Genomic DNA, 14,644 nt, shown 5'->3' on the forward strand with positions numbered 1-14,644 from the left:
AGACTTCACCTTGAATCCAGGTGAGGGTGGTCAAAATCAGTGTAGTTACTCAGCAGACACTGTGTGGACATGACGGTCAAGGCTCACAAGAAGTGATGGATAGAACCACTTCTGATGTGCAACAGAGCTTCCTTTTTCACGTATCTGCTTACAAAGATATTGGTAACAAACGCCTCCTCTCAGGATCAACTGAAATCTGGATCAACTGAAAATTTAGGGACTGTGGTCTCCTCAGGAAGCCTGCTTACACACACATCTTGTAGCGCTCAGAGCCATCCATCTTTCATACAATGCTTTCGTGTCTGTCCTTTAGGGATCATCAAGTCAGGTACTGACGGACAACCCCACAACAATGCAGGTACATCAAGAGAAAGGAGTGCAAGATCATTCCCACTTTGTCAGGTGGCCATGTCTGTAGAAGTGGTGTATCCTATATCAGATCTTGCCAGTAGCTCTACAGCTTCTCAGTTTTCAGCACATCTTGGCAGACCAGCTTAGTAGGAGTTTCTGTAAAAACCACAAGTGGTTCCTCAAAGACTCAGGCATACAGAGGATTTTCTGCAAATACAGATTCCCAGAGGTGGATTTGTAGTTTTTCAAACAAGTGTCAGACATTTAGCATAAGCCCAGACTCTGACAAACTGTTTGCTCATCCCTAGGACACTGGGATTGATATATGCCTTTCTTCCTATCTCCATGATTCATAGGGTCCTGAGGAAACTGGGGCAAGACACAGGGTGAATGACCATGATAGCCCCAGAGTGGAGCAGGTAGTTCTGGAACTTAGATCTGGTGAACCTATCAGCACAGCTACCGATCTTCTTCCCGTTCTCCCAAATCAGTGTCCCAGGACAACGGTCTGATCCTCCATCTGGACCCAGCATCTTCACACCTGACAGCCTGGATTCTGGCTGGGTGACCTCCATGAAAGAGTCTGTTCAGAACATTCTACTCCAGAGCAGGAAAAATTAATGAAGACAGTCTTGCAAAGCTAGAAGGAAGAGATTTTCTATCTTATCAGCACCAGTTTTCTCCTCTGATAGCACCAGTTTATTCAGTCCTGGACTATTTGCTAGCCCTAAAGCAATATGCTCAATAGGAGTCCATCAGCTGGAAGAGATTCAGGCTGTTATGCCTGGTTTTCCAATGAAAGTGTTTCACAAGATCTTTCACTTTCAAAGAAAGTGTTTCACTTAGACCTCACCCTAAGTTCCTGCCTAAGGTGGTCTCGAGTTCCATATAAATCAGTCCATTCACCTGCTAATTTTCTTTCCTAAGCCTTTTGCTAACCTGGTGAAGCAAAGCTTCACACACTAGATATAGTGAGAACATTGTCATTTTATTATGATAGAATATAATTGTTCAGAAATACATCTAGGCTGTTCCTGGCTTTCACTGACAGGATTGGGGGCAACTTATATCAACACAGAGTTTATTCAAATGAGTCTGACTGAATAGGAGGAACTTACGAGTTAGCTAGGAAAGATCATCCTAGCCACAGTGGAATTCTGGCAGATGCTTCTGCCTATTTTGGGGAACACTTCCATTTGACATATGTAGAGCAACTATGTGAAACTATCCACATTTGCCACTCACTATTCCCTAGTGTGTGCTTCCAGATTGGGTGCAGATTTTGGTAGTGCTGTCCTGTAATCATCATTCAAGTAGGGCTCCTTATATGCCCCTTCAGAGACAACTGTGAGATGTATTTTCCCTCTTGACAGGGACAGAGGTGCGCACACATCCTCCATGAATTTGAACAACAGATAATGTCTATTCTTCTAGGAGTCCCAAAGCTGAAGGGAAAAGAGTAAAGTTTTTCTGGTCCAATGTCACTTCAGACATGTGCTTTCTAACTATCAAAAAGCATCATGAGTTTGGGAACCTTTGCCTCAGATCTACATAGCAGTGGCAGTCAGTCTACCCTACCTATTTGGAAGAGGACATGTTTGTCAAAGAGCCATTCAAAAGAAATGAGCCCGGGGGAGGTCATGAGCTCAATACCAAAAGCATCTAGGCTGGCTTTGCTTTAGCTTGACTCTCCAAAACTTTGGCAGTCTGTACCTCAGAACTTGGCAGATTAGAGTTCCAAGCAATGCATAGTAGCTATCCCGTTTTAATGACGAAACACTGGAGAATTTTTGGAGCAGGCAAGACACTACCTCCATGGTGGTGATACTGCCACGGTTTTACAGAGTCTTCTCTTTATCTTCCCTTCCTCTTCACCATGAGGCCCTGGTGTACAGGTTCTAGAAGTCTTATCTGTGCTAACATTTCTAGCAAAAGATTAAAGCCAGTGGCGTCCTCCAGGCCATCCAGGATCTGTTGTGGTATGTCACTAAATATATTTATACACTGCTAAGCAGGGGGAAGAAGTAGGAATGGGAAAGAGCGGGCATTTCCATGCTACATTTTTTTTTTTGATTTTTAGGTCCAATGATCACTGTAATGGTAGAGAGTCAGAGGAGAGTGAAGAGTGGTCTCTTACAAAATTGGATTGACAAATTGGACACAAGCTTTCTGGGAAGAGGCACAATGCTGAAGCCTTAATCAGTCTGGGAAACATTGTTCAGAACAGAGAAACTATTCTAAATCATTTTATTTAAACTTTACTTTAGTGAAACTGGCCCAGTTAGGGTTCCGGTTCAGGGAGCAATATGAATTTGTTCACTCCTAATTCCCTCCAATACTTCACTTCATACTCCTGGAACCAGAATTAAGAAGCTGCCTTAGAAGGCAGCAGTCAGCACAAACTGGGTATTGTCACCTTTATTCCCTCAAAGTAAACCATCTATCAGGAGGCTCGCATGTGCCTTTGGCAAGGGGCAGTGTTGTAAGGGGAGTGTCCTTGACTTTGGAATTTACTCCTCTTAACTTCACTCCAATCCTGATAAAGTCTAACTGTCATGTAACAAACCTTTGCTGTTTGATTTGGCTTTTCTAAGTGACTGTGCTGGACAGGGAGGATTTGGGGATTTGTGGCCTGTCTTTTTATGTTAACATTGAGTCAACCTGAATTTTGCTTTAATGATGGAACTATTCATGCACCGAGTGTTTAAAATAGGCACATTGTGTAAGATTGAAATAACAAAACTCTTTGAATCATCTTGCTGTGTGAATTTGTAGCCTTAAGGAAATTTTCTTATCACCAGACAATGTTCAATCTACTATCCTGGTTAAATCCTAACCAGCTTTTTTTTAAATGAACAAGGGCTGTCTATGTGCATGATTAAAATGTTTGCTGTGCTCCTAGTTATTTAAACTGGTTGGTTAATGATTTTACAGTGGAAAGTCTTTTTTTATTATTTAGCTATAACTGAAGTAGCTGAAGGGATTTTTCTTATTGAAGCCCAAAAGGTGAAAGTTAAAAGCATGTAAATATGGGTCAAAGAAGGGGATTATAAAGGTAACTCCTTTTTTGTGATCATAACTATAAATTTTTTTACTGGTACTGGTTAAAATACTTTTGTTCTTGGAGTTCAGATTTCATTCAACATTGTCAAAGTACTTTGACAAACATTGTCTTTAATATCCCTGTAATTTAGATTATATATAAACTACAACCCAGACATTTGCTAAAGGCCATACAGCAAATATATAGCATGTTTGGCAACAGAACCCAGGAGTCCTAACCTTCAATTTCCTGGTCTACTTACTGTTTTGTCTTGTTTCACTTTGTAGCTCTCCATTAAATTGTATTGGCAGATTTGAATGATTTCTCTCTACAGTGGTCTCTTGAGTGCTTTATCCAGTTTAATTAAGTACAGACAAGACTCCAGGAAACGGGCTTTTTTTATCCTAAAATGTTAAGATTTACTGGTCAGGATGGCCTAAAAGTAGGAAGGATTATTAGTCTCATGAACACCTGTTATGCTATATTACTGATGCCTGTAGCTACTTCTCACCACGGATGTCAACATCTGGTATAATCCTTGAAATATGGTGTAGTCCAGCCAATATTAAACAAAATATGTTTTTAATTGAACTTCAATAATCTGACTTTCACCTGGTTTCAGAGCTTGCTTTCTTGGGTAAGGTCATCAATAAGACAGCAACAATTTACCTCTGCTGGTATTCTGGTCCTCACCCAATGGGTTTAAGGCCTGGCTAGGGTACAGAATCGGCACCAGTCACACTAGTAGATGATTTCATAACTATGGGAAGTGGTAAAACAGCAGTTTTGGATCTGTCTGGTGCTATAAGACTGTTTGCTGGCTCTTGCAGGAGTTGACAAATTTTCCTGTAATAGTTTCTTTCTTTCTTCCTAGAGTCATGATAGGAGAGCAGTCTCACCTGTGTTTCAAATTGATTCTCCACCCCATTCCTCCCCAAAGTTAAACATACATAAAAAGATAACCTGGGGACATGAGGAGAAGCTGTGGACTCAAATGTCAGTATTCAGATGACATAGCTGTGTAGTTTTCACTTCTGAGGCAGACAATACAGTTGACCATCTTCTCTAGTGTCTGGATGAATAACAGGTTATAAATAACTTAAAGAAGTCAGAGTAGACAATGTGTTTATCTGGAAATCTCTTGATATAGTTAGGTCCATGTTTTCCACCTCATGGGAGGGTGTCCGTACCATAGCTAGTAGAGAGGGCTGGAATCTCAAAGTCACTTGAATTCAGCCTTACCACCAGCCTGATCAGAATGTAGCAATGGCCAAGAATGGCCTTTATGCCATCCCAAATGTCAAGAAAATTCTGCCTGCTCCTTGTGGTCAAAGGAGTGGCTGTTGATGGCTCTGACACTTGAGGCTGGACTACTGCAGTGCTCTCTACTTAAGACTCACAGTAGCAGCCACACAGAAGCTGCAACTAGTACCAAATCCAAAGACCATTCCTTACATGGAAATGGTAGCAAACACACACTGCTACATTAGTTTTCCATTGAGTGTCCTACCCAAAAGAAGGTTCTGTTGCTCATAATAATTTCAATGGGATGGACATACTTAAGACCACTTCTCTGCATTACTCCAAGAATATTGTGAACGATGATTGTGCTGCAACTGAGTTTATCCAGACAAGGTTCATTTGAAAATGAGGCTGCTGGTGGAGATCTTTCAGCAGAAATTAAGATGGAATAAAGATGACTTCTTCAGAGCATAATGCAACTCGCATCTTTTTCCAGAAGCCTTTTTTCACTAAGATATCGGCACAAGAGCAGTTGTAGCCCTATGCTTACAGTTCCCATCACTTTACCTGTCCCAGCTGTTAAGAACATGGCAAATGAAATTGGAATCTTCTGAGGAATGATAAAGGTCACCAGTTACATCAGTGGTTCTCAAACTTTTGTACTGGTTACCCCTTTCACACAGCAAGTCTCTGAGTGTGAACCCCCCTTTATAAATTACCGGTAAAACACTTCTTTATACATTTAACACCATTATAAATGGTGGGTGCAAAGTGGGGTTTGGGATGGAAGCTGACAGTTCGCGACCCCCGAATGTAATACCTTGTGACCCTCTGAGGCGTCCTGACCCCCAGTTGAGAACCCTTGAGTTACACAATTACACAAACAGAAAACAGTGCTTGTAGCTAGTAAGCACCTTCTAATTGCTGGCATAGAGTATCTTTCTTCCAGGTAATTCATCTGTCTAGAAAGAAACTTAAACCCAAATCAGGATTTAAATTACCACTGGACACAAACACCTGCTCCAGTACAATTAAAAATACTGTATTAATGTACTCTGTGAATTCATAATATAGTTAAATGTAGGGCTGTTGATTGATCGCAGTTCACTCACACAATTAACTCAAATTAATTGCGATTAAAAAATTAATTGCAGTTTTATCGCATTAAGTATTAAAATACCAATTGAAATTTATAAAATATTTTGGATGTTTTTCTACATTTTCATACATATTGTATTCTGTGTTGTAATTAAAATCAAAGTGTATATTTTTGAGTACAAATATTTGCACTGTAAAAATGATAAACAAAAGAAATAGTATTTTTCAATTTATGTCCTACAAGAACTGTAGTGTAATCTTTGTCGTGAAAGTGCAACTTACAAATGTAGATTTTTTTTCATAACTGCTAAACAAAACCGTGTAAAACTTCAGAGCCTACAGTTCACTCAGACCTACTTTTTGTTCAGCCAGTCGCTAAGACAAATAAATTTGTTTACATTTACAGGAGATACTGCTGCGTGCTGCTTATTTACAATGTCACCTGAAAGTGAGAACAGGCATTTGCATGGCACTTTTGTAGCCAGCATTGCAAGGTATTTACGTGTCAGTTATGCTAAACATTCGTACGCCCCTTTATGCTTCGGCCACCATTCCAGAGGACATGCTTCCATGCTGATGATGCTCGTTAAAAAAAGAATGCATGCATTAAATTTGTGACTGAACTCCTTGGGGGAGAATTATGTCCCCTGCTCTGTTTTACCTGCATTCTGCCATATATTTCATGTTATAGCAGTCTTGGATGATGACACAGCACATGTTTATTTTAAGAACACTTTCACTGCAGATTTGACAAACGCAAAGAAGGTACCAGTGTTGGATTTCTAAAGATAGCTACTGCATTTGACCCATGGTTTAAGAATCTGAGAGGGAAGAGGTGTGGTGCATGCTTTCAGAAGCCTTAAAAGAGGAACATTCTGATGCGGAAAATACAGAACCTGAATCATCAAAAAAGAAACTCAACCTTCTGCTGGTGGCATCTGACTCGGATAATGAAAATGAACATGCGCCAGTCTGCACTGCTTTGGATCATTATTGAGCAGAATCTGTCATCAGCATGTCCCCTGGAATGGCAGTTGAAGCATGAAGGGACATATGAATCTTTAGCGCATCTGGCATGTAAATATCTTGCAACACTAGCTACTACAGTGCCATGAGTATGCGAGTTCTCATTTTCAGGTGATGTAAACAAGAAGTGGGCAGCATTATCTCCTGCAAATGTTAACAGGCTTGTTTTAGCAATTGGCTGAACAAGGAGTAGGACTGAGTGGACATGCAGGCTCTAAAATTTTACATTGTTTTATTTTTGAATGCAACTTTTTGTGCATAATTCTACATTTTGTAAATTCAACTTTCATGATAAAGAGATTGCACTACAGTACTTGTATTAATTAAGTGAACTGAAAAATACTGTTGTCTTTTTTACAGTGCAAATACTTGTAATCAAAAATAAATATAAAGTGAGCACTGTACACTTTATATTCTATGTTGTAATTGAAAACATCTAAAACATTTAAATAAAAGGTATTCTGTTTAACAGTGTGATTAATCGCACAATTAATTGCAATTAATTTTTTTAATTGCTTGACAGCCCTAATTAAATGCTTGTCACCTTGTTGGGCCCCTCATCAAAATTTGGCACAAGTGACTAGAAATTAGTTACCATTCAAAGTCTCTATTGAACTGTCTATGGTTAATGACTTGGTTTCTGAGCCTATTTTGTATAATGATAGTTTTTGTGGTATGGACAACACTCATTACAGCAAATCTCATAAGGAAAACTAAGAACTCAACTGGTGCAGACCAAATCACTTTCTTTTAAGAGGCGGACTCATCAGGACAAGGTCAGACACATTGTACTGAACCTGTTCTGCAGAACATGGTGTGAACCTTTTTGGGATCCCTAAAAGAAATCCCATTCTGAAGCGTATTTATTACTCATTTGAAATGACACCCATTTTACAAGAATTACAGCAGTGCTTTGAAAACTTCTTCCTTTCATATTCGACTTCATGGTTAATTTGAAGTAACAGATTGTCAGACCTAAAAACATTTTGAGGAAATTGGAACCCTGGGTCAGCTGTCTTTCTAAGGGTACATTTACACTGCAAAGGCCCCCCTCTCCCAAAAACAGAACAAACAACCCCAATGGCAGCAAGTCTCAGAGCCTGGATCAACTGACTTGGGCTTGAGGGGCTTGTGCTACAGGGCTAAAAATAGTTCCTGCTTGGGCTGGAGGCTGGCCTTTGAAACCTTGTGAGGGGTGTGGGTCTCAGAGCCTGGGATCCAGCCTGAGTGGGAAAATCTATACTGCTATTTGTAGACTTGTAGCGCAAGTCACTCAAGTCCAAGTCAGTTGACTTAGGCTGTGAAACTTGCTGCTCTGGTGTGTTTTGGTTTGTTTTTTTTTTTTTTTTGCGGGGGGGCACATGGATGTACCCTGACACATTCTTTCTAGCTAAAGTTTTGTTTTTGTCTAACTTTTTCAGTGTTTATATCATTCACATTTAGAGTTAGATTTAGCCCTATTAACTACCATCTTTCTACTTTCCTGTTAAGAATTTTTCAAAATCGATATTTTTGTCTCTAGAGCCTGAATGTGTCCTCTAAGTCTCCTTATCAATATTATCAGTTTTACACAAATCAAGCCGCCTCTGAATGAAGCCTAAAGCCTGGTATGAGTTCACTGCTCTACCTTTGTAGAGTTCCTTGCAGGATTGAAGTCTGGTTTGAAGATGGCTCTTTATTCATCTACCCAGGCATTGTGGAGGAGGCATCTTAATTTTATCCATCTAGAGCAAATATTGTCATTTCTGATCAGCAGAAAAATTTAAAGGTGCACTGTACTATATAAACAGAGTAAAAGAATGGACCAAAATGAACATTTGAAAACTTTTTTTTTTACCTGTTGGCCGTGCATGTGTTGAACCCCTGTAGTGATTTTACTGACCCAGAAATACATGTGCAGTGGCTGCTTTTTTTTACTTCTGGTTTCTTTAAAAAAAGTGACATAATTTACATTCTGTGCAATGTTTTATGTTTGGACAAAAATTTGTCTTCTGTTGGCAGGTAATAGTGAAGAATTAAAGAATCTGTCTCACTGCTTTTTAAGGAATGGAGGATGATAGAGTCCTTAATCTAGCTTTAGGCTGCACAACACAGTGCCCGTTCAAATACCAAAATGTGACTAAAATGCAAGTGAATGAATAAAAATAACAGGACAATAAAGAAAACAATGCAGGTGTGCTGCATGTGGTTTTTTGTTTATTTAATTATATATTTTTATATCTGTCTATATAGAAAATCTTTTAAGCACAGTTGCTCTACACATCTTTCTTCTCCAGAGCTCAACTAGCCCGACTACACTCATAGCCAGAACAGTGCACCATAGGACCCTTGTTTTATTTCTAATTAACCACTCCTATGAGAAGGACTTACTTTTTAAAAATATCTTTGCCTTCATTTTGGATTGTTTAATCCCAGTCTCTGACAGAGAGCTAGTATGTTTTCAGCCCCAAAAAGAAAAGGGAATATGGTTAGAAAAAACAGATAGAATGTGCATCTCATGATCCATCTTTCCTGTTCTCAAAGTTCAAAGGAATGTGGGGGATTGAAAATGGGAGATACAAACCAGTTAATAATGTGGCCTGAAATGCCCTTAGCCCCTCAAAAATTCGCATGTACTTTACTGCCTTCGCATTGCTTGGGTTGTCAAACCTGTGGTCCAGTCTGGGCGCACTCCCAGATTGTCGTGGTTTGCTCCTGCCTTTCATTTATGGGGTTGATGAAAATAGAGACCCTGTGCTAAGCCTGGCATTCTTTCCCTTCATCAAGTGATGCCGTTAGTATCCTCTAGTTTATCCTTAGGATGAATTTTTATTTGAGGAGCTAATGCTTTTAGATTTCTCGCTCACTTCTAATTGCCAAATATTTTGTAATTGACCAGAGCATAGGGTACTTGATATCCTGAAGGAAAGGGCTTTCAGGGGAGAAAAGTGACTGACTGTTCTTCACCTGGGCACTACTCCACATCTTACTACTGAGGTATCAGTTGGGTCCTGGATTTGGCTGTTAAAATCCTGTTTAAATAACGATCATCACACAGGCAGTGTGTGAAAATCCTTGATCCCTCTTCACTTTATTAGCCTTTGCTTCTCTGTCCAAATTTAACAGAACCACAGTAATACTAAAGTGCAGGATAAATAGTCTAGACCAACCCACATGCCTAAGGAAAACTTTGATCATCTGCTTTATCTTTGGGGCTGGTGTCTGGTTGATGACATTGACTCCATCCACCTGTAGTTCACTCACTACTAGTATGCACTGCCAGCACTTTTGTATAATGGTACAGCCAAACACACTCCGTGTGTGGGAAAATTAGGCAGATTTTTCTCCAGTGCCATCTGCAGATGGATTAGGTACTCCTCCTGTGACTCACTGTAGATCTACTCATCTACTGTGCAGTTGACAAATGAGTGCTAGAATGTGACTAAAGCACTGTGCAAATTGAAATGTTTGTACGGGGGGGGGGGGTGAGACAGCCTGGATTTGTGCTGGAAATGGCCCACCTTGATTATCATGCACATTGTAGGGAGAGTGGTCACTTTGGATAAGCTCATTGCCAGTGATAAGATCATTGCCTCAACCCCTTGTGTCAGTGCTGGTGCCATTAGTTTAGGGATTTTGTTTGGATACTAGTTTGTAGAAGCTGAGCCTTTCATGGGAAGTGTGTGCTATTGATATGAACAAGATATTCCCCCAGGTTCCAACAATACATTTTGGCCTTCCTGTAATTGCTGATGTGTTTGGATGAGAGAACAACAATCTAATAAGGACTCATTTGTATTTTCCTAATGAAAGCTTTCTAGAATCTTCTTATTTTATAGGGAATATAGTAGACCTGTTTTGTGGTGCACACTTCTATCCAAAGGTTGTTAATGCTCTGCTGTTAATTATCTTCTTACCAGAATGCTAATAGGAGCTGAGCCATCTTTCAAATAAATTTGGATTCGGACAATTTCGCATTGTATAATCAACATGTGTTCACAAATTCCGGAACCTGTTTTCACTTATCAAGGTCTCTTAACTTCTGTTATCCTGTCTATCATTAAAGATGTGCAATTATGCTAAGTGTGAAATAGCAATGGCTGATGTTTAGAGGAGCAATAAAGAAGTGATAAAAATGTTATATTATCTAATATGAAATTACTCTTCTTTAGTTCTGCTGTGCTGAAGAGGGAAGTTATATAGTAAGGAAACCTCTAGAGTTAGAAACAAAAAGCACCATGTTACTATATTTACATTAAGACCCCTCTCCCCAAAAAGACCCAAAGGCAATCCTGATGGAAACTCTGGCAAGGGTGTGTGTGTGAGAGAGTTTGAGAGTGGAGGTGGGGGGGTGGGGGTGGGAAAGGCTGGAACACATGTAGCAGAGCATGCACCATTCATGGCAGTAATTATTATAGAAGTTTTTTGGGAATCTACAACAGAAACAGTAAAAATGGCAAGGGACTGAGTGGCACAGTATATATTTTCTCTGATTTAGCTGCCATCAATGCAGATTCACAGGTAATTCCTCCTCTGCTTGTCAGGCAGGTGGCAGCCAGTGGGATAGTGTTTAGTACTCATTAGAGTGATAAACTTATCTCTGAGCTCCAGGTCACTTCCTGCATTTGAAAAGAGTCCAGAACAAATGTGACTACATTTTTGTATCTGCTTGGGTTGTTTGCTATTTGTTTCTTTTGACAAGAGTCCTTTGAGTCAGTTATATATGTCTTCTGTAGCCCCAAACAGGTATTTTTCCTGCCTTTAGGGAGTTAGTGTGCAAGCTTTCCCGTACACAAAAGATGTGTGTGGGGGAAGCTACAGAATTACATGCAGTACATATTTATTTGAATACTTAATTTTATTTAGAGTAATGAATCCAGTAATGTGCCCATCTAATACCGTTGAGGTGCTACTGATAAAGTCAAAAATACAATCCAGAGAATAAGGCTATGTACACACTACAGCTTACATCAGTATAAGTTATATGTTGCTCAGGGGTGTGAGTAAGCCATCCCCTTCAGCGATGTAAGTTACATCCACCTAAGTGCCCACAGTGCTATGTCGGCAGGAGAGTTTCTTCCGCCAGCATAGCTATTGCTGCTTGCACGGGCTGGAATAATTAAGTCAACGGGAGAGCTCTCTCTCATCGGCTTAGGGCATCTGCACTAGCATTGTTGCAGTGGCACAGCTAGTAGAACTGTAAGCTCTGCAGCGTAGCCACAGCGTAAGTCTGCAAATACGATGAAAGGGCTCTTTGCTGACCCTTACTAATGCATTCACAGCCATTTTGAAAACATCATTTCTGCAATAATGCCCAGATTCCCACTCTGAAAGGGGACTATTACTTCTAGTGGGACTGCTCATAATAGTAAAGTTTAAGGACATGTATGTTTGCAGGATCAGACCCTTTGTTGTGGCATAGGCTATTAGGGATGTCCTCAAATCTGTTTCTTCATTCATTGTAGTAGTGGATGTTGCCACTACTACCCTGTTTATTGATACTATTTGATTTCAAGAATGTCAAAGGTTTAAAGAATTGGGAAGTCTCTGTGTTTTGGGGAAAATTAATACAGTTGTCATTAATAGTGCGTGCTTCTATATATTGGACTATGATAATATAAAAACTTCTTGTGCACTAAATGTTTTCATTTTCATGCCTTATCCCCACAGTATACATGTTCAGAGGCAGAATGATTTTGTGAATGTAGCATAGAGTTTGTGTATGATCCCATGCAATTCATAGAACCTTTATTTGCTTCCGTTTTTATATATGTAAAATGGGGACATATTTGTCTTGGGGGGGGTAATTACTTTGACTCTAAAGTATCTGGATTAAATTTGTTTTAAGAGTGAATAACTTGAGCTATAATGGAGATTCTGGCATTTAATTTTTTGTGCAGATTTCTGCCTTTTTGTTAGGGATTATTGATGTGTATTTTCAAATGAGGATCAAAATTAGTCTGCAGAATTTCTGTATACGTTTTTGTATTGCAATTGGTGGGAACTCTGATGGCTATTTAGGTATCTGAACTTAGGTAGAGGTGCCTAAATTTAGGCACAAACAAATGGAAATCCTTGGCTTCATATATATATATGTGTGTGTGTGTGTGTTTTTTGTTTTGTTTTGTTTTGTTTTATATTTATATATATATATATATATATATATATATATATATATATATATAATATAAAAATGGAGTTGTTTTTAATTGGAGGAACAAGTAATAAGGATGGTTTTGCATATGCCTATAAATCTTTTTTGCATTTCTAGGACTAATGGCAGAAGAATAAACAAAGATGGCAGCTATGGTGCCACCAGTGAAGCTGAAATGGCTTGAACATCTAAACAGTTCCTGGATCACAGAGGACAGTGAATCTATTGCCACTAGGGAGGGAGTTTCTGTCCTGTATTCTAAATTAGTCAGCAATAAGGAAGTAGTGCCCTTGCCCCAACAGGTTCTGTGCCTCAAAGGACCTCAGTTACCAGATTTTGAACGTGAATCCTTATCCAGTGATGAACAGGACCACTACTTGGATGCCCTTCTTAGCAGCCAGCTGGCACTGGCTAAGATGGTGTGTTCAGATTCTCCATTTGCTGGAGCACTTCGAAAACGTCTGCTTGTGTTGCAGCGTGTCTTCTATGCACTTTCTAATAAATATCATGATAAAGGCAAGGTGAAACAGCAACAGCATTCTCCAGAAAGCAGTTCTGGATCAACAGATGTTCATTCTATCAGTGAGCGTCCCAGGTCAAGTACAGATGCTCTAATAGAAATGGGAGTCCGGACTGGACTAAGCTTGCTATTTGCACTACTAAGACAAAGTTGGATGATGCCTGCTTCAGGACCTGGCCTCAGTCTTTGCAATGATGTCATTCATACTGCAATAGAAGTTGTGAGCTCTTTGCCACCCTTATCTCTAGCAAATGAAAGTAAGATTCCACCAATGGGACTTGACTGTTTATCACAAGTAACGACATTTCTTAAAGGAGTAACTATTCCTAACTCTGGGGCAGATACTTTAGGTCGTAGGCTAGCATCTGAGTTGCTTCTTGGTTTAGCTGCCCAGCGTGGTTCTCTGAGATACCTTCTTGAATGGATAGAGATGGCTTTAGGAGCATCAGCAGTAGTAAATGCTATGGAGAAAAACAAAATACAGCAAAGTCCTGAAGGGATGATCAGTTTTGACTGCTTTATGAATATATTAACACAGATGCGGAGATCTTTGGTATGTATCTAAGACTTCTATTTGGAATTTGATTTTTATTATGGTTAAATCTTTCATTGTCATTAATTAACAACTTTAAATAAATTCTTACTAATTTGAATCTAAACATATCGCCTCAAAACTGAATGGAATATGTATCCATTTTTAGTAGTAGTATAATTGCTTTGAAGGGGTTAGAAATTGGAAAGATTATATTCAGTAACATCATCTTGTTTGAATGTCTTTTTGCCTACCACTCTCAGCCGCCTAAAAAAGCCAACTAAACAAGAAATCTGACACTTCTTGTGTGACAGTACAGAGTATGAAGAACGTACGAATAATTATCCACTTGCAAATACATTTTATTCCAAAGTAAATATAGTAAAAAGTACAAAACTGGGTTTTAAAGTTTGCTTTCTGTTGGACTCACTTAGTGTTCAAAGTTGTGTAATATACTTGGTTCACTGTTCAAATTTGTGTAGCATGTGACATCCCCACCCTCCTAATTAACCCAGGTGTCTGCTGCTTGTACCTTTGGGAGAAACAGCAAAATTTACAAGCTGTTGTGTAAGTTCTGAACAAGAGTGAAATTGATGCGATTCTTGTAAATCGCCCTTGGGAGTGAGGTTCCTTTCCCCACTCTGGAATATTCTTTAAAGTCTTGAAATCTCGGGGGGATGTGCAGTCAAAAACCTATCA

At 39.4% G+C, this 14,644-nt stretch overlaps 1 protein-coding gene across 1 annotated transcript in view; it reads left to right on the plus strand.

The window, feature by feature from the left end:
- The window catches only part of HERC1 (HECT and RLD domain containing E3 ubiquitin protein ligase family member 1), a 213,642-nt gene that overhangs the window by 28,855 nt on the left and 170,143 nt on the right, over window positions 1-14,644 (plus strand). Inside the window, exon 2 of the mRNA XM_084641722.1 lies at window positions 13,011-13,966. Coding sequence (XP_084497848.1) covers window positions 13,037-13,966 — 930 coding nt within the window. The 5' untranslated portion in view covers window positions 13,011-13,036. The remainder of the gene's footprint in view (window positions 1-13,010; window positions 13,967-14,644) is intronic.

The sequence above is a fragment of the Lepidochelys olivacea genome, assembly GCF_965140295.1.
Source record: "Lepidochelys olivacea isolate rLepOli2 genome assembly, chromosome: 10".
Lineage (NCBI taxonomy): Eukaryota > Metazoa > Chordata > Testudines > Cheloniidae > Lepidochelys > Lepidochelys olivacea.